Here is a 19,878-nt window from a genome sequence, read left to right on the forward strand (position 1 = left end):
GTGATGACAGGTATAAATATAAATACGTATATCCAGAAAAAATTTTAATACACCTTTAATTACAAATGGTTTGCAGTTTTTGAGGCTAAACGGGCCTCTTTGTCAACAAATATGGGAGTAGAAGCAAGCATTACCAACCTCCTCGAAGAAGCTGCTAATAAATTCTGCTTCAAAATGGCCTCTATCCTCCGATGCACACAGCCCACCTGCTACAACCTTAATCACCAACAGCACACCACTATTTCCTCCATAAGGAAAGACAACACCATCGTCGTGCTTCCTGCTGACAAGGGACATCGCACTGTCATATTGGACAGGTCAGCCTATCTAGAGAAAGCCCTCGTCCTCCTACAAGACCCCAATGTCTATGGACCCACGACAGATCTGCCTATCAAAGTCTTGGGATGCCTGGAGTCAGACATAAACAAACTCGTCTATGCATGGTTTAAAGCAAAGAAAATATCTGCTTCAACTCGGTGGCTTCTTCATGCCACAGCTGCCAATTACCTCAGTTTTATGGCTTGCCTAAGATTCATAAGCCAGGCATTCCTCGCCGACCCATTGTGTCCTGCTGCAATGTGCCTACATATGAACTATCTAAATATACTGCACGACTCCTCACACCTCTTGTAATATCATCCACACTGTCACTAACAGCGATGAGTTAATTCACCTTATTAAAGAACTCTCAATCTCTGACAATGAGATTATGGTGTCATTCGATGTAGTGTCCCTGTTTACATCGATTCCTGTCCAACAGGCTGTAAGCTGCACCAAGAGGCTTCTGGAGAATGACCCAAACCTACTGAGCAGAACATCACTGTTCACTGATGACATCTGTACCACCCTCAACCTGTGTTTGTCAGGCAGCATCATTACCTTTGAAGATTCCTTATACAAGCAGGGGCATGGCACTGCCATGGGCGCTCCTGTTAGTTCCGTCATGGCCAACATTGCCATGGAAGAATTGGAAGAACAGATATTCCTGAACCCGCCTGTACCTATTACAACATGGTGCAGATACGTCGATGACATCTTCACCGTCATCCCACGTGGCGCTGAAACAACATTACTGGAGTACCTGAATCCAGTTCAATTTAGAGTTAGAAGTGGATGGATCCCTTCCATTCTTGGATGTCCTGGTAAAACGCGTGGGCCCACACCTGAAAACCTCAGTATACCACAAGCCAATGAGGTGCAGTCAGTTCACCAACTACAGATCTGGCCATGCCCCAAGCACCTCAACAGCACTGCCCACACCCTGTTCTCCCAGGCTTGGAGCTGCTCCAGCACAGAGGCCAGACGCAACAATATTTCCAAAGTGAGGACATACTTGGTCAATTGTGACTATCCATCCCACATATTGGACAAGTGCTTATTGCAAGCACAGGAGCTCGCGATCCACCTGAGACCACCATCAACTCACGACAATGTACCTACTGCTTACATTCCCTACTATGGATTTCAAAAATCCTTCAAGAATACAATATAAAATGTGTGCAGCTACCTGGTAGACACTTGCGTTCTCTGGTTTCCAACGTGAAGACTTCGGTTGCCCCTCTCTAGCGCAGGGGTGTAGTATACTGCATAACCTGCAAAGATTGTAACAGTTGCTACATAGGGGAGACCTTGAGATGTCTTCAAGACTGCCTTACAGAGCATGACAGATCGATTCACCTTGCTGAGACTGACCAATCCGCAATCGCAGAACACTTCTGGTTGACCCACCATGACTTTAATCCCAAGACCTAATATGAAGTGATTGATCCGTCCCGACACTTTCGCCACCGACTCTGGCTAGAGTTGCTTAATATATCATGTAATTCAAGAACTATGAACTGCAGCAAGGGAATGAGACTACACCCTATCTTGCAGGCAACTGTTTTGAGACTACTTAAACACTGTAAGCATAACCACACATGTCCATGCAGCAACAATGAACACCAATCTAATGATTGAATGGTCAACCTCGTGCCCACACACGCCTCATTGTGCGCACAACCGTATTCTTTAAAATTTGTCTCTAATGTCTCCATTCTGTTAGTATTTGCTGATGAAGAGGCCCATTTAGCCTTGAAAGCTGCAAACCATTTGTAATTAAATGTGTATTAAAATTTTTGCTGGATATACGTATTTATATTTAAGCAATGGATCCCAGCACTACAGGCCCATTTACTCTCGTGATGATAGGTCTTATATTAGAATGACTAAATGATGAAAGGAAGCAGAGCAAACATTTTTGCATCTGCCAAAAGGTGGGAGGAATCCAGTCTTTTATACTTTTCCTATCACTAAAAAATTATTATTCAATTTAGCTTTGAACTTTATCAAACTCTCTCTTGGCATGTAATTTATTTCAGTAATCTACAAAATGTTGTCCAAAAGGTAAATTTCATGAGAGAGAGAGAGTTTTGTTAAGTTCAAATCTGTTATGCCCTAAGATTTTATGTTTGAGCCCCCCCCCCCTGGTTCTTATCCTCCCTACTAGTGAAAATATAATTCCCACATTAGTCTTACCAATCCCTCAATAATTTAAAGGTTAACTGTACAGACTACAATATACAAAAAAAGCTTAGTAAACATGGGTCCTTAAGTGAATCATTTTTGAGATATTGCACATTTCTAGTTGAGATCCACCACTGACAAGGTGAACTGTACAGAGTTGGGATCCACCACTGACTTGTTTGTTTAGGTTAGGTTAAGTTATGCTCATTCTCTCCTTTTTACCTCTCTCAATGCTCTGAGACATAGCAGGCATACTTGTACTTGTCAAAGGATAGTCAACATGGAAAGAGGTTACAGCAACGAAGAGTATGCAGACATGCACTTCATGTATGGTAAAGCCAACAGCAGTGCACTCAATGCTGCATGTTTGTACCAAGAAGCATTTCCCCACCGAAGGCAGCCCAACAGGCACACGTTCATCAGGGTACATCAATGCCTTAGAGAACATGGACGCTTCGCACATGGAGTACGAGCAGGTAGGCCCAGAAGAATAACACCTGATGTTGAAGAAAGGGTGTTAGAAAGAACAGAACAAAATCCAGGAATTTCGACAAGGAGGATTGCTTTGCAAGAGCATGTACTGAGTCATAGCAATGTGTGGTGAATTTTACATTGCTAATTACTGTACCCCTACCATATCCAGTGTGTACAAGGTCTCAGCAATACAGACTACTCTCCCAGAGTGAACTTCTGCCAATGGATGCAACAACAGTGTGTCCTGAACCCCCAATTTTTAAACAACATTTTGTTCACTGACAAAGGTGGGTTTACTCGTGATGGTATTTTTAATTTTCATAACTGTCACGTTTGGTCCAACGAAAATCCTAATGCAATTCACAAGTCACAACATCTAATTGGACTACACTTTCTTCCAAACAGGCTACCAGGAGAGCTGTACCTTCAGTTCCTAAGAATGTTCTTCCAGACCTCCTTGATGATGATAATGTTCCACTGCAGCAACAGCAGAACATGTCGTTTATGCATGATGGTGCACTGGCACATTTTGCTCGAATTGTGACTCGGCATCTAACTAGAAGGTATGGTCAACAGTGAATGGGTAGAGGTGGGCCTGTAATGTGGCCTCCCAGATCAACAGACTTAAATCCTATGGATTTTTGTATCTTGGGTCATGAAAAAGCTTGGTGTACATTTCTGACATTAATACAGTTGAGGAATTTCAGCGTCAGGTTGAAGGAGCCTTCCAGCAAATCAGGAATGTCTGAGAGGATTTGCAACTCAATGCAGAGAAGACTACAAAGCTGTGTACGGATGCAAGAACAGCATTTTGAACACCTTTTGTAACATCCTGTAACATGTAACATCTGTAAAATCCTGTTTTTTTGGCTGATGCTGCATAAGCTTGCCTTCTTAGTAGTGGCATCATATGCCACTACTAATGCTAATGTCACTTTTCCATAGGAATGAATGTGTTTGTGTCTTTTCAGATAAATCCCATAATACCTTAATCCCTCTATGGATTATCCAGAGATATCTCAATTTCAATTTTAAAAGTTATTTGGAACTAAATGAAATATCTTGGGATACAATAATACCTCCAAATCTACGATTGAAACATATTTTCTCGGGCATTTATATGGCTAATTTTGCATTTTGCATAATTTTTCTTATGCCAGGCAGCAGACGACTAGCTTTCATTTTACTTATTTATTTATTTATTTATTTTTATTTATTTATTTATTTATTATTATTTTTTTAAAATTAATTAATTTAAATTTTTTTTTTTTTTTGCTAGCTCCAGGCTTGGGCAACTTGGGGGTGGGATTGCTGGCACCCTCTGGTCTAGCACTTCTACCAGAGGGTGCGGGAATTTTGTGCAGTCAGCACAAACAGTACAGTAGACCTAGGCCCAACTCCACGTTCATAAGGATGAGCATCAGGTAGCAGTTATCCTAGGTGATGACTGCTCTCTGGTGGCTGGGTATCCTGTATAAGAATAATAAAGTCAGTGATATTAGGTGGATTTGGACAAATATCTAGGGGCCACCAAAGACAATAATCATAATAAATAAATAATATATTTACTTATTGTACAGCAATGATGTCAGAACAGTAGTGCACCTTCCTATGTGCTGCCAGTAAGCAAAATAAAATTTGCCATTCCTAAATGCTGAATACTGATAAGCATTAACCAATTAGAAAACTATAGTGAAAAATATTTCGGCACCCTCTTGAATTGCAGCCCATCATCATCATCAGCCATTTTCAATCCACTGCAGGATGAAGGCCTCTCCAGCAACTTTCCAGTTCCTTCTGTTTTGAGCACTGGCCATCCATTTACTACTCAAAAACTCATGAATTTCATCTATCCATCTCCGCCTTTGTCTTCTAGGTTTTCTTCTAGCTCCTCTTGGGTACCATTCTGTTATTTTCTTAGTCCATCTGTCATCATGTCTTCGAGCTATGTGTCCTGCCCAAGACCATTTTAGTTCTTTAGTTTTGATAAGAATGTCCTTTACTTGAGTTTGCTGCCTAATCCATGTGTTTCTCTTCTTATCTAACAGTCTGATTCCCAATATAATTCGTTCCATTCTTCGCTGTGTAGTTCTTAGCTTCTCTTCCATTCTTTTGGTGAGTGCCCAAGTTTCACTTCCATAAGTCATGGTGGGGAGTATACATTGATTCATTATTTTACGTTTCAGACAAACTGGGATATTGCTCTTCAGTATGTGACTATATTTCCTGAATGCTATCCATCCAAAATTTATTCTTCTCTTGACTTCCAGCTATTTATCATTATTACAGCTAATAACTTGTCCCAGATAAGTATATGACTCCACCTTTTCAATTACTGCTCCTTCAATCATTATTTCCCTTTCCGTGGTATACTTGTTCATCATTACTTTTGTTTTAGCCATATTCATCTTTAGTCCAAAATCCTTACTAACTGTGCATAACTGATTAAGATTTTCCTCTAATTCTTTGGGATCGTGGCTTATGACCACAATGTCATCTGCAAATCGTAAATGGTTTAGGTACTCTCCGTTCACATTGACTCCTTTCTGCGACCAGTCTAATCTTCTGAAAGCTTCCTCAAGGGCAGCAGTAAACAGCTTCGGAGATATTGTCTCCCCTTGTCGAACTCCTTTCTCGATTTTAAATTTCCTACTGTCTTTGTATAGTCTAATAAAGGATGTAGCACTCTCATATATTTTCTTCAAAATCATAATATATGGAGTATCTATGCCTTGTCTTTCCAGTGCCCGAAACATTGCCTTATGCTGTATGGAGTCAAATGCCTTTTCATAATCCACAAATGCCAGGCATAACGGTGTTTTATATTCATTTGCTTTCTCCATTAGCTGTGATATTACGTGAAGGTGATCCATAGTTGAGAATCCTGTCCTAAAGCCAGCTTGCTCTTTCGGTTGATTCTCATCAAGTATTCTTTCTAATCTGTTAGTAATGACCCTTGTGAACAACTTGTAGATATGGGATAATAAGCTAATTGGTCTATAATTTCGAATTTCTGATTTATCTCCTTTCTTATGCAGCAAAACTTGCATTATTCCATTATTCCACATGATTGCATTATTCCACTGCTTAGGCATCACACCTTTTCTAATGCACTTTGTGAAGAGCCTTGCCAGTTTTTGTATTATGTCTCTTCCTCCCAATTTTAACAACTCTACAGTAACTTCATCTTCCCCCGGGGCTTTCCGATTCTTCATTTTCTTCAATGCATGTTCTACCTCATCAGGAAGAATATCGGGTATATCGGGTATGTCGTATGTGTTGCTACTTTGCAATCCATCTTCCCCACTGCTGGTATCATTCCCTCGCTCCTTGTATAATTCTCTATAGTAGTCTTCTGCTATTTGAATTATGCCTTCTCTGCTGTTTATAAGTACACCATCGCTATTCTTCAGTTTCAGTATCATTTGTCTTTCTGTATTACTGCTCATGGCTGCTGATTTAAATCCTTTGTTTTCCCTTAATGCTTGTTCTACTTTTCTTGTGTTAAATCTTCTTATGTCCTCTCTGAGTCTCTTTCTAATGGCTTTGCATAACTCAGTATACTCAATTTTCTCCCTCTCAGTGTTTTTCTTGCTCTTCATTTGTCGTCTTTGGTTCATCATGACAAGTGTTTCTTGACTAATTTTTTCTTCTTTAGATTTCTGTTTCCCTATAGGTTTCTTGGGCTTTATCACTTTCAGAAAGTTGTAATATTCCTCGTCGATATCTTGGTCCTGAGCAGTCTGCAGAAGCTCAAACTTGTTCTTAAGTTCCAGTACATACTGCTTTTTCTCCTCCTCTGTTATTTCAAAGACCTTTGTATTATTTACTTGAGTCAGTTTTTTCCTTTCCTTTCCTACATCTATATCAAGTGTACATCTTACCATTCTGTGATCACTTCCAACATTTACCTTATTCAGGACGGTAACATCATTCACAATATATCTTCTGTTAGTGAGGATGAAGTCGATTTCATTAGTTGTTAATCCATTTGGACTCTTCCATGTTCACTTTCTGTTCACCCTTTTCTTGAAAAAAGTGTTCATTACTGACAGTTCTTGAGATTCTGCAAATTCCACAAGTCTTTCACCTCTTTCACCAATTCCAAAATTTCCTATAGTTCCTCTTTCTGCACTGTTTTGCCTTTTTCCAACCTTAGCATTGAAGTCCCCCATAATAATAGTGTAGTGGGTTTTCTGCTCATCTAGAAGACTCTCAATTTCTGTGTACATTTCTTCAACCTCTTCATCATCATGGCTCGATGTTGGTGCATAAATCATTATAATCTTTAGCTTGTACCTCTTAGAAATCTTGAGTATTAGTCTTGACATCCTTGGTGATGTACTTTTGAATTCCAAAATGTTGTTTTTAAAATCTTTATGGACCAGAAACCCAACTCCACCTTCACTCCTTTCACTGTTTCCATTGGTGTACAGCAGATTTCCACTTGATAAACTTATAAGTGATTCATTTCTTCTTCTTGTTTCAGCCAAACCGATGATATTCCAATTCACATTTTCTAATTCCTTTTCCAGCTCTAATATCCTGTCTTCACCGATGAGTGATCGTACGTTATAACAGGCCAAGTTCAATTTCCGTGCATGGCAGCCTGGTCGTACCCAGAGATTCTTAGCACCCTCTGCTTCCACTCTAATCCTCTCGCTGCCGTAAGAGTGAAAGCTGCTGGGGACTGAGGGCCATTTGTATTGTTGTGCTCTCATTGCTGGAGGGTTTGGTCTTTTCCTCTTCACGCTGACCAGGCGTCTTGAAGAGAACCACTCTACACGTTCGTTGCCACCTAAGTGACGTAACAGGGCTTACCATCGAGAAGGTGTGCATGAGTGGATTTTAGGGAGGCAGGCCAACCGGACTTCTCCTAAATCTTCTGTAATAGAGAGATATTGGATCCATCAGTGTTTTAGGCTGAGTGTCTGATAACACACAGGATACCTGTTCCCCTCTAAGCCCCTTAAGCAGCCCATAAGCGACGCTTACCTTGCCTATCCACTTGTGGCGGCTGTGTGTCAGAATGCAGTTAGTTCACAATTATCACTTGTGGCAGGAGGTTACTGCTTGTGCATTCCACTTGATTTTTTAAATTAATTTATACAATGAGTAGTGAACAGTGTTTTTTGTTCCTTTCTTTTAGCTCAAGCAGTAATTTATTAAAAAATGCGTATAATTTGCACACTTTTCGCATACACCAAATAACTCAGGATAGCACAAATGGGTTAATTACTCCCATGTATTTTCTACTAAAAAATTTATAAAAAATGCACAAAACTATACGGGTATTCGCATGATGAACACTTTTAATCTGTAAAATAAAATAAGTCAATCCGGTATTAGTAGTATTAGCTATGTGGCACAAGGAAGCCTGAGGCTTATGCTGCACCAGCCAAAAAAAAAATTTCCAATGTTACCCTGAGAGAGAGAGAGAGAGAGAGAGAGAGAGAGAGAGAAGCAGAAAGGCAACACCAAGAAAGAGAAGAATGATGATATCCAGCTCAGGACCCTGGGTTTGCTAAGCCCATACTCACCAGCTGTGAGCCCCTAGCAAATTTTCAGGAAAAAATGTTCTGTCAAGGGGTTAATCTGCTATAATCCACTCTCTTGAGATTGAATCCCACAATGTGACCACTACTTGCAAAATTTGAGAACCAGGCCAAGGATATTAGAGCAGCTTGAAGTTTCTCTTACATGTTGGAATAAATAATAATTATCCAAATGGTTAAAAATATATATATTACCAGATGATGTGTTGTTAATTCATGATTTCCAATCATAAGATATAAGGTGAAGCAGCCCATAAATGGGACAATTGCACTTGCTTGCCCAGTCAAGTTCCCTAAAGAAATTTTTGCTATATCCTCAAAACTACTTGGCCTATAACACAACCCCATTATCTGTTTCCTTTCACTGCAACATAAGTGCCTCCGTAGCCAGGTGGGCAGGAGCAGCAGTGCGTAGCACACGCTTCTTCATTATAACAGTGTTTGAGCCTGTGACCACCAAATACGGAGGATGCAGAAAGGTCAGGAAATGACCACCACATATCCCCGGAGAAATATGGCCTATAGCTGCTGGCTAAAGGCAAACGTCTGCACATCTATTCTACAACTGTCTTTCCTCAATGTGAATTGATGCCCCTCAGGTTCTTAATCTGAGCAAGTGAAAGTATCCCGTAAGCACTGAGCCTGCTCAAACCATCCAAGGCCTTATACATCTCGATCAGATCACCTCACAGGTGCCTAGTCTCCAGATGCTGCAACTTGCAGAACTTAAGCCATTCTTTGTAAGCACACCCCTTTGTTCCTCTCACCAATCCTTTTGCCCTTCTCTATACTCATTCTAGAAACTCTACATCCTTTCTAAAATAAGGCCTCCAGACCTGTATACATTACTCAAATGTATTAAATGCAAAATTCGTATAAAACTCCATGACTTGCTCTGGCAGCCTTTCTGCACTGCTCAGAGAACTTCATATCTGACTACACAATTACTCCCAATTCTTTTTCATTCTCCACTTCCCTGAGTGCACAATTGGTACATTTCTCTTGAATTACTGTTAGCCATATGGAGTACTTTGCATTTGTCAATGTTAAACTTCAGTTGCCACTTCTCAGTCCATCTGCCTAACTTTTCTAGATCCTGTTGCAGTAGCATACTGTCTTTACTGTCATTAACAACCCTGCCAACCTTTGTACCATCTGCAAACTTGGACATTAAGCCTGATATACCTTCATCGATATCACTGATAAATACACAAAACAACAATGGGCCCAGCACCGAACCCTGGGGGACTCCACTAATAACATTAGTCCACGTAGAGCAGTGTCCATTTATTGCCACTCTCTGCCATCTCACACTCAACCATCCCTTTACCCACTGGAGTAACTTGCCCTTAATGCCATACCACTTTTTGCATCCAGTTCCTCTGTGATCACGTCGTAGCATCCAATCAAATTGGTCTGACCAGAATTACCCTTTACAAACCCATGCTGTGTCTGAACTATTAGTTCACTCTTGTCTAGGTGATCTGTATCACCTCCTTAACCAGTGACTCCATTATTTTCCCCGAAACAGAAGTTAAACCTAACAGATCTATAATTATTAGTGTCACTCTTTGAACCCCCTTTGTGAATTGGGGATAAATTTGCACACCTCCAGCCCATGGGGACCTCCCCTGACTCTAAGGATGCTCTCATAATTATGGCTAAGGGTTTGCTTACTTCCCTTGCTGCCTTCTTCATTATAACTGGATAGATTCCAACTGCCCCAGGTGCCTTTTTATGTTTAACTTCAACAATTTCTCCTCCACTTTGCTCTCAGTTATTACAAAATCACTTATCACCCAGTTAGAGTTTGATAAACGTCTGGGATTCCCCTCCTTGAATAACTCCTCATGTGTGTGTAGATGCAAAATACTCATTCAATTTATCAGCTACTTGAGCCGGATGATCAATAGTCGAAACATCTATGTTAACTGTTAAGTGGACCAATCTGATTCATCCCTATCCTTCTAGAGTTTACATAAGTAAAGAAGTCTTTGCTGTTTTTCTTTGCATCCTTTGCCAAAGATTTCTCGTAATCTGCCTTCAACTGCCTAACCTTGTTTGTGACTTGATTACATACTAGCTTATATCTGCCATAGGCTTCTGTTTCACCTGATAATTTATATGCATCCCATGCATTTTTCTTTTCTGCCATAAGCCTCATTAATTCATCTGACATCCATTTAGGCCTGAACCTTGAACAGTATTTCTTAGTTGGCATGAAAAGCCTAGTAGCCTCCAAGATTAAATCCCTGAATGCTTCCCATTTAGAATTCTCCATTGGTAACATCATCAGTTGATCCCACTGTATAGAATTTAAAAACTGTCTGAGACCACTATAGTCACCTTTATGAAAACAAAATCCCTTCCCTTTACCCTTGATGGTAGTAAATCCCACATCAGTACATTGTGATCACTGTCACCTAGTGGATCCTTTGTAGTGGTTCCTTAATTTTGCATTTTGCATAACATTTTAAAAAAATTTGCATAATTTTTCTTATGCTAGGCAGCAAATGACTAACTTTCATTTTACTTATATTTATTTATTTTTTTAATTTATTTTTATTTTTTTATTTATTTATTATTATTTTTTTAAAATTAATTAATTTTTTTTTATTGCATGAATAATCACTTATTATTCATTAACAAGCATGGATAATCAGATCAAGGGTATTACTCCCTCTGGTTGCCTCTTGAACATGTTGCTGTAGAAAACAATCCTCCAATAAATCCACAAACGTCTTGCTAGCCTGGGAGTGACCAACCCACAAGTTCCAGTCATATCTGGAAAGTTAAAATCTCGCATTAAAAGACATTCTGATTTTCAGGCCCATTCTATTTCTCTGCACAACTGTTCATTGTACTCATCAGAGTCACTAGGCCTATAACATACTCCTACTCTCATTTTCCCTTTCCCAGTGTTTATATCACACCAAACAGACTCAACATTGCACTCTCCACCCATGTCAACTGGATGCACTTCCTTAGATTTTATGTTTCTTAACTAACAGCATAACCTCTCCTACCTTCCTACCCTGTCTGTCCTTTCTGTATACATTGTACTCCACAAATTATAATTCTGCACTGCTTATATCTGTGTGACACCATGTCTCTGATATCCCAACAATATCTGCCTTTGATGTCTTGATGAGCACTTCAAATTCATCAATTTTATTTACTATACTTCTAGCATTAATGTACATGCAACTATATATGTATTTGTTCTTACTCTTAGTTACCCTAACACAGCCCATGTATTTACTTGTTTCATCATGCCTCCCAACAGCTCTTGAAGTCCCGAGCAACTTGCTCTCTAGGCTGCTTTCCATTATAATAGAAGCAGTGCAAGAATCACTTTCGCCTCTGCCTGCAGCTACCATTAATCTTTTAGTCTGTGTATCCCCCAATCTAGCAGTTTTCTGACCCAACTAACACTGCCTCGATAGCATCAGAAAATATTCTTGAACCCTTTCTATTTAAGTGTATCCCATCCCTGTAGAAGCAGTCTCTCCTGTTAGTAAGCACAGACCACACCGAAAATAATTCTACTCCATGAGCCTTGCACGATTCTCTTAAACTTTTACATCCTAAAGATGTAAATGATGAAAAGGGGCATGTCATTGTAACTGACAGTGCTCACAATGGCAGACACAAAATCATTAAAAATTCTATCATGTCTATAGTTAATCCAGTCAGTCAACTTTTTTTTTTTTTAAAGCAGAGATGAGATGTCTGATTCTTGATGTGAATAATTTGAGTTTGTTGTCAAAAAAAGTTATCCCGAAGCCCTATCTTTCTCTGTGTTTTAGTGATACAAAAACTCTTTTCCTGATGTTGCTTTAGAACTCTCTCAAGTTCTACTCAGAAGGGGCACCTGGCTTCAAGCTGCTTCATTTCATCATAAATACTGCAATAATGCCAAGGAGACAGCTTTTCCTTTTAATATAAGTGCTGCTGTTTGTATTGTGGATGCTCTGAATGCAATATTAAATTTAAACATGCATCAAAACCTAGCTATTATTCACACTTATTCTTCCTCTTCATCAACAGTATCAAAATTCTTGAAACTTGTGGCACTTCTTTATATGATTCTTTAGTTGCTGTGGATACTTGAACAGTATCCACAACAACTAAAGAAAACTCCAAGAAAATACTGAGAAGTTCATTTTCTTACTACTTGAGTTTGTTGTTCCAATTGTGACATTAGTAAGAGTAGTCATGGTTTGGGTTCCTTGTGGATTGGACCAGATACCTGGTTTCACTGCACACAACCACAAATGCTGCATTCTACACTGATGTTTTGGAAATTTCTGTGTGCTTTACACTGTGGCAATTTTATAGAAGTAGACTATGTGGCTTGCAACACAATGCTTCATATCACAAAGCAAGGTTTGTGAAGCTATGGTTTGAAGGGAATAACATCGCAAAACTGCAGTACCATAGAACATCTTTGGGATGACTGGAATGCAGAATTAGTGCAGGGCTCAAGATGGCCCCTCTTCATTAGTAGAGTTTAAGAATACTTTAAAGGAGGAGTGAAGCATAATGCCACTAGCTTTCCACCAGAAATTAGTAGAAAGTTTACCACAACGCAATGAAGCAGTCATTACATTCTTTGAATAAATGCATGTTTTGTTTATAACTCCAAGTGTCCTATCATTTTTTTTGTAGGAATGTGTGCAGAATTAGGCTATGTGTTTTTCTTCTAAGAAGTTAGGATTTTGGAATAGTCGGAGTTAGTTTTAGATTATCATTTTATAATATTTGATATAAAGTATTTCAGAATGTTATATTATGTAAATACAAGTTAGTTTGATTTATTTGTTTAAGTAAGGCTTGAGGTGAATAATCTTAGGAAAGATACTTCATTCTAGTAATTTAGCTATTAAGGTTATTTCTGCTTAGCTATTAAGATTAGTTTCATTTAACTATTATTCAATTAGCACTCCTGGAAATTTCTCAGGCAATTTTCTGCCAAATAAGGTGAGAATGTTCCATTTTACATTCTATTAACTTTGCTAATGTTCTAATATACTATGGAAGGGTAATAATGTATTCTACATAGATACAGAATATTATTACAGATACAATTATTCAAAAATATGCTAATAAAATAAAGATTAATAACACAACTTTATATGAATGCCTTGTGCACAATTAGAGAAATTAAATTCAAATATATAAAAACTCTTACCAATACAAGAATCATTATCTGATTTGGAAAAACCTGGAGGACAAAGAAGAACACATTGATACCCTCCTTCAGTATTTTGGCATTCTTGATCAGCATGGCAAATTTGGGTTTGGCCAGAACACTCATCAATATCTGAAGGATAAAAAAAATCTAAACTTTATTGTAAATTGAAGCATGTTTCAATATAATTTGAGATATCAAACATTTAAATTAACTGAAAACGATCTCTTTAGAAAACTTCAAATATATTTGTACTTAAGGGATATATATATACTGTTTTCTTGTTCTTATCTATAAGGCAGGATAAAAGAAACCTATCTGCAGGCATAGCACATAAGAAAACTACATGCAAGAAGGTGCGAGAAGTCATGGGGGAGAGCTCGTGTGTGACCTTTGTCATGTCTCCTGGAGAGGCAGCACCTCTTTTGCTGTTTTGGGAATAGTTTAAGACCTGGCATCAGTGTTATAACTCATTTCAATAGGAAAGATGATTGCCACTGTGTGTGTGTGGGCTGAACCCTGGTTTGAAGAATGCCATTTATCCATGGAGGAATATGCTGGAAAAACCAGTTTTCTAGGTTTGCTGTCAGCTTGCAAACTCCACCAAAGATAGAATGAGTTCCAATTCCAATCAATTGGGAATGGTCACTCTGCAAGTTCTCTACATTCTCACCAGTGTTACAAAAATTACTGGTTGCTAATGTGGCAAAAGTAGTAATCAGATAAAAAAGAACATTTTTCTATTATTTAAACTTAAGAAAAATAAATATTCCCTTTTACATTAAGTACTACAACTATGTGAGATCTTATAAGATATCATGATTATTGGATTAAAAAGTAAAGGCAATTTGTGTGTAAAACTAGCACCCATGCCAAAACGTGCTCTAAAGATCATCATTTCTACAACATTGTTTGACAAAATCTAATGTGCGTTATTGCTAGTTGTTGGTAGTTGTTTGCTCTGCTGTTGTTGTTGTTGTTGGTATTTGGCTTAATGACAGAAAGGCTACTGAGGCCAAATTGTCTGCTAATAGTTTATTCAGTCAAAATATACCAGTGTAGATGTTAAATTAAATACTCCTGTATAGGCCAATACATTTTAAAAAGATTATAAGCTCTTCTATGTTTGCATAATTTCCCAGGATATGAGTTAAATCGTGTGAGACATTCAGCCTAGAGAGTGGCTGAAAAGTGTTTGAACGTATAGTTGAATACAGGGGGCAATCAAACAGAAAATGCCTAACAGTAAGTTGACTGTCACAGAATGAACACTGGGATGGATCTTCTTCCAGTAGCAGGAACAGATGGGTATGATGAGTGTGTCCAATTCTGAATCTTGCCAGTACTACTTCCTCTCGTCTGTTTCGTCAAAAGCCTGAGAGCCACAGTTTTGGTTCTTGCTTTATCTGGTAAAGTTTATTGTTGGTGTTAATTTCACAGATCTGTGACCAGTTGTCGTAACTTTCTTTGTGAATAACAGGCTTATAATCAGAAGGAACCTGAGGATGTTCGGATAGCTGGTTGAGGATGTTTAGCTGCGAGGTCCGCACTTTCATTTCCTGAAATGCCAGAATGGCCAGGGATCCAGAAAAAACTCATTGACTGATTGGGCATGCTGCAGAAAAATAGCTGAGAATGAATGTGTTTCAAGGTAGGATGAGAAGATGAGAAATTCTTCCTTATGGCAGACACATCACTGAAGGAGTCGGTGTAAATTTGGTGAAAGTTCAATAATTTCACTAAGTGCTAATTTGATGGCATATAATTCGGCTGTGAAAATGCTGCAGGCTAATGGTAGTGAGGCTGTAACTGCATGAGAATGAAAAATTGCAGCAGCACCAACCATACTGGCTGTTTCCAATCCGTCAGTATAGATTTTACAGGCACAGGTTTTTTCAGAGTAGTGTGAGCTAAGTGCAACTGCGTGATATTAAAAGAAGGTACAGTATTCTTCCTCTACTCCAGAAAATGTGTATCAAGTGAGGCAGAAATGAATGTCCAAGGTGGAACAGGTGCAATTGTGTCCTGAAAAATATCACTTAAATTGATATTCCAACTCTGAGAAAGCTCTTTAGTCCTGAGTGAAGCAGGTCTGTTTTCATTTGGCTTGCTGTCATATAACAAATCCCACAGAGTATTATAAAGATACTCCCAACTGGGGTGCAATGGAAGACTCTGGATCTTAGCAGCATAGTGGAGCAGTAATAATTTCCTATGAAGTAATGGAGGATCATGTGCTTCAAAATAAAGACTCTGGATTGGAAAAGTCCTAAACACACCCAAAGCACAGTCCTGAGAGCACTGTGCCGGATAACATTTAGACATTGTAAAGTAGTGCTCCTGGCAGAGTCATAGACTGGACAACAATAATCTAGCCGTGAACGGACTAAAGTTCTATAAAGTTGCAGTAGAGTATACCGATCAGTGCCTCATGACAAAGCGGAGACTGATTGCAGTATATTCAGATGCTTTAGACATGTATTTCTTAAATGAGAGATGTGAGCTTGGAAGTTCAGCTTGCTGTCTAATATCAGTCCAAAAAATTTAGCGGTACTTACAAGCGGGATTGGAATATTGTTTATTTGTAGTTCCGGATCAGGATGGAGAGCTCGCCCCTTGCAAAAGTGAGTGACAGTGCATTTCTTTTCTGATATTCAGTAGCCATTCCATGAAGTCCAGGATTTTGGTAATGACAAGTTTGAGCTGTCATTCGATGGTATTCATACTTTGAGACTGACAGTAAATGGTAAGGTCATCTGCATACATGTAAGTTTCAACAGTTTTTGGGATATCTCGTGTTATGCTGCTAACTCGGATTGAAAATAATGTTGGACTAAGTATCGATCCTTACGGAACTCCTTCTTCCTGAATGTGAGATGCAGAGAGTACATTTTTATATCAGACCTGAAAAGAATGCAATTGCAGAAAATTTTGAATTATTTTCGGCAAATGGCCCCTAAGCCCCAGATGGTAAAGGTCCATAATAATCCCATGATGCCATGTAGTGTCAAATGCCTTTTCAAGATCTAGGTTGACCATGACTAGATGTTGTTTCATGACAAAGGCATTGCAAATATGAGATTCGGCTTTGATAAGCACATCCAGCATTGATCTATTCTTCCAAAAGCCGTACTGATGATCTGGAAGGAGATTCTGTGACTCCAGGATGTAAATGAGCCTAGTATGAATCATCCTTTCGAAAATTTTTCCATGCAGCTCGTAAGAGATATTGGCCTATACTTTTCAACACAGGAATGATCTTTTTCTGGTTTTGGTAAGGCAATAATGAAACTATGATGCCAAGAAGAAGGATAGGCATTTTCGGAGAATATTCGGTTATAAAAGATTAATATGGTACTCAAATTCTCTTCAAGTAAATGCTTCAGCATAATGTAATGAACTCCATCTGGGCCTGCGGCACTATTTGAAGATCTGTTTAATGATTCTTAAAGTTCTATGAGTTAAAGGGTTGGTTGTATGGGAACGAGCAGTGAGTGAAAAAGTTGATGTTATGTCGTTCTGCATCAGCTTTGATGTTCTGAAAAGTGGATGCATAGGAGGCAGAAGCAGAGTTTGTAGCAAATGATTCTGCAAGTGCATTAGCAACTTCCTCAGCTGTAGATAGGTCTTTCTCTTTCCAATGAAGTATTGGAGAGGGCAGACGAGCAAATTTCCCATTTAGTGCCTGTATTCTTTTCCAGATGAGGCATGTGTCAGTGTCTTTTGTGATTGTTGAGGCAAAAGCAATCCACGAGTCTCGTTTTGCTTTCCTTCTAATTTGCCTTGCTTTTGCTTTAAGCCTTTTTAAAGCAATAAGGTTATTAGTGTTGGGATTCTTATGGAAATTATTCCAAGCTCAGTTTTTTTCCTGTTTGGCAATGAAGCAATCTGCATTCCACCAGTGATTTCAGTGATTGCAATATGTCTTGGATTTGGAATGTAGGTATTAGCGGCAGTCAGAATCTGATTGGTGATGTAAGTATTTACATCATCAATAGATTCTTTTTGAATATAAAGTCTGTCTAGAAATATTTGAGCAGAATAGCCATCCCAGTTTGCCTTTTTAAACTTCCAAGTGGATCTTTGATTAGGATTTGGAGTTATCCCTGTTTGTAAGGAGCAAATAATCGGAAAGTGATCACTATTAAAAGGATCTGTTAATACAGACCATGTCATGGTTGGAAAGATGGATGGTGAGCAGATTGACAAGTCAATTTCAGAAGTAGATCCTGTAGGCAGGAGATCTAGAGTTTAATAAATTCAGATCACTATTATTTATAAATTCCTCAATCAACTTGCTTCTTCTGTCCATTGTAGCTGATCCCCACAATGGATGGTGTCCATTAAAGTCATCGAAAAGACACATTGGAGTTGGGAGTTGCATAATGAGGTTGTCACATTCTGAATGGGGAAGTGGTAGAGATGGTGGAATATAAATGGAAACAATGGTAACTGAAATACCAACTGCAATCCGAGCTGCTACAGCTTCTAGGGTGGTTCTTAATTGGATCGGTCTGGATGGCATGTTAGAATTTACAAGAATGGCTATTCCTCCACGGGCAGGAGACTCTAGGCTCTTATCTCGTCTGTATATCATATAATTTGAAAATTTTAGCAAAACTTCGGGTGAAATTAAATCCCTTAAGTCATCAGAATGGTTGCTTAGTTCTCTACAGTTCCACTGTATGATATTAGGCATTATTTTGGTTTGATTGAGGATAATTCATCTGACTGTTTTTTGTATGCAGGACAATTTTTCCTTTTTTTGGGAATAAGGGGCGTCCGGTTTCCATAGTGTCATTGGTATGGAGTTCTAGGATAGGTTCTTCATAATTTGGGTGTATATCCACTTCCATAGTGTTGGTGGGTGGATCAGTTTCCTTACAGTCTTTAGTAGGTTTAAATTTTTTTGTGTCATTCGAGACTGTCAGAGTATCAGTTGGGATACTAATTGGGGTGTTGGTGGCATTACTAGTTTTAGTTTTAGAATTATCTTTTCCAGTGATTGATAAAAGTTGTTTTACCCAATTAGATAGTGAGACATTGGGCAGTACTGACACATCTGTTTGAATTGCAGTTGTATGAAAACTTCGGGTGTGAGAGGCATAAGATGGACTAGGCATGGTCAACATTATTTGTCAGAGTGCCTCAGGATATGTGACTTTATGTTCTACTTTGTATTTTTGGATTTTCCTACCTGTTTTCCACATTTCACATGATTTAGAAAAGGCAGGGTGACTGCCTTTGCAGTTGGGGGCAATTGGGAACTGCTGCTGGACAATCTGCTTGTGTATGATCTTTCGATCCACAAATAGGACAGATGGCATCACCTCTGCATGCCTGCTGTGAATGGCCATATTTCTGGCATTTAAAACAGTGAGAATTTGGGATGTATGGGTGAATTCGGCAGTTTAAATATCCAACTTTTACTGAGGATGGCAAATCAGGAGTGCTAAAAGTTAAAATGATGGAAAGAGTTGGAATGAGATTTCCATCTTTTTTTGTCATAATTCTTTTAGCACTTATTACCTTTTGATGGCTAAGTTCTTGAACTAATTCCTCCTCAGACACTGTAATTAAGTCCCATTCTGTGATGACTCCTTTAGATGAATTTAAGGTATTGTGTGGGGTGCTGGCAATCCACCAAATGTCGTTGTCCTTAATAGCCACTCAGAATGTTTGGAGGTGGCTGTTTCAACCAGATCTCCTGATTGTAGTTGCTTCACCATTTTTGGTGATCCTGAAATGTATTCTAGATGACTTTGAATCATAAATGGTGATAACTTGCCCACAGGCTGGGTGGACAGAGAGTGTATCACTAGAAAATTAGGGATGTCTGGACACTGTGCTGTGTTCGAAGCCTTTTTGGTTGACTAGTGTTTTCACAACAGGATTCTTGTCTTGAGCTTGAAGGCTCTAAGGGTGGAAAATTGTTAGAATCCTTTTGGCCCTGGGGATTTATCTTTACCACCCAGGTTACTGGTCCAGCCATGGGGAGGCAGGAGCAGTGCCAAGAGGTGACGAAGTGGCTGAGTTAGTAAGTTAGTAGTAATAGAAAAAGGAACAGAGAAGTGGATTTCCTTTCTGGGCTTCTGCCTACTTCTTTTAGTGCGAGAGAGCTACCATGCTATAGAAATAAAGAAACTGGTG

General features: G+C 38.9%; 1 protein-coding gene across 1 annotated transcript in view; it reads right to left on the reverse strand.

Moving 5' to 3' along the window:
- Nucleotides 1-19,878, reverse strand: part of LOC150087903 (hemicentin-1-like) — a 1,496,027-nt gene that overhangs the window by 88,245 nt on the left and 1,387,904 nt on the right. Inside the window, exon 74 of the mRNA XM_090369959.1 lies at nucleotides 13,729-13,860. Within this exon, the coding sequence (XP_090226085.1) occupies nucleotides 13,729-13,860 (132 nt within the window). The remainder of the gene's footprint in view (nucleotides 1-13,728; nucleotides 13,861-19,878) is intronic.

Source organism: Mastigoproctus giganteus, chromosome 3 (genome assembly GCF_048544385.1).
Source record: "Mastigoproctus giganteus isolate SK-2022 chromosome 3, ASM4854438v1, whole genome shotgun sequence".
Lineage (NCBI taxonomy): Eukaryota > Metazoa > Arthropoda > Arachnida > Uropygi > Thelyphonidae > Mastigoproctus > Mastigoproctus giganteus.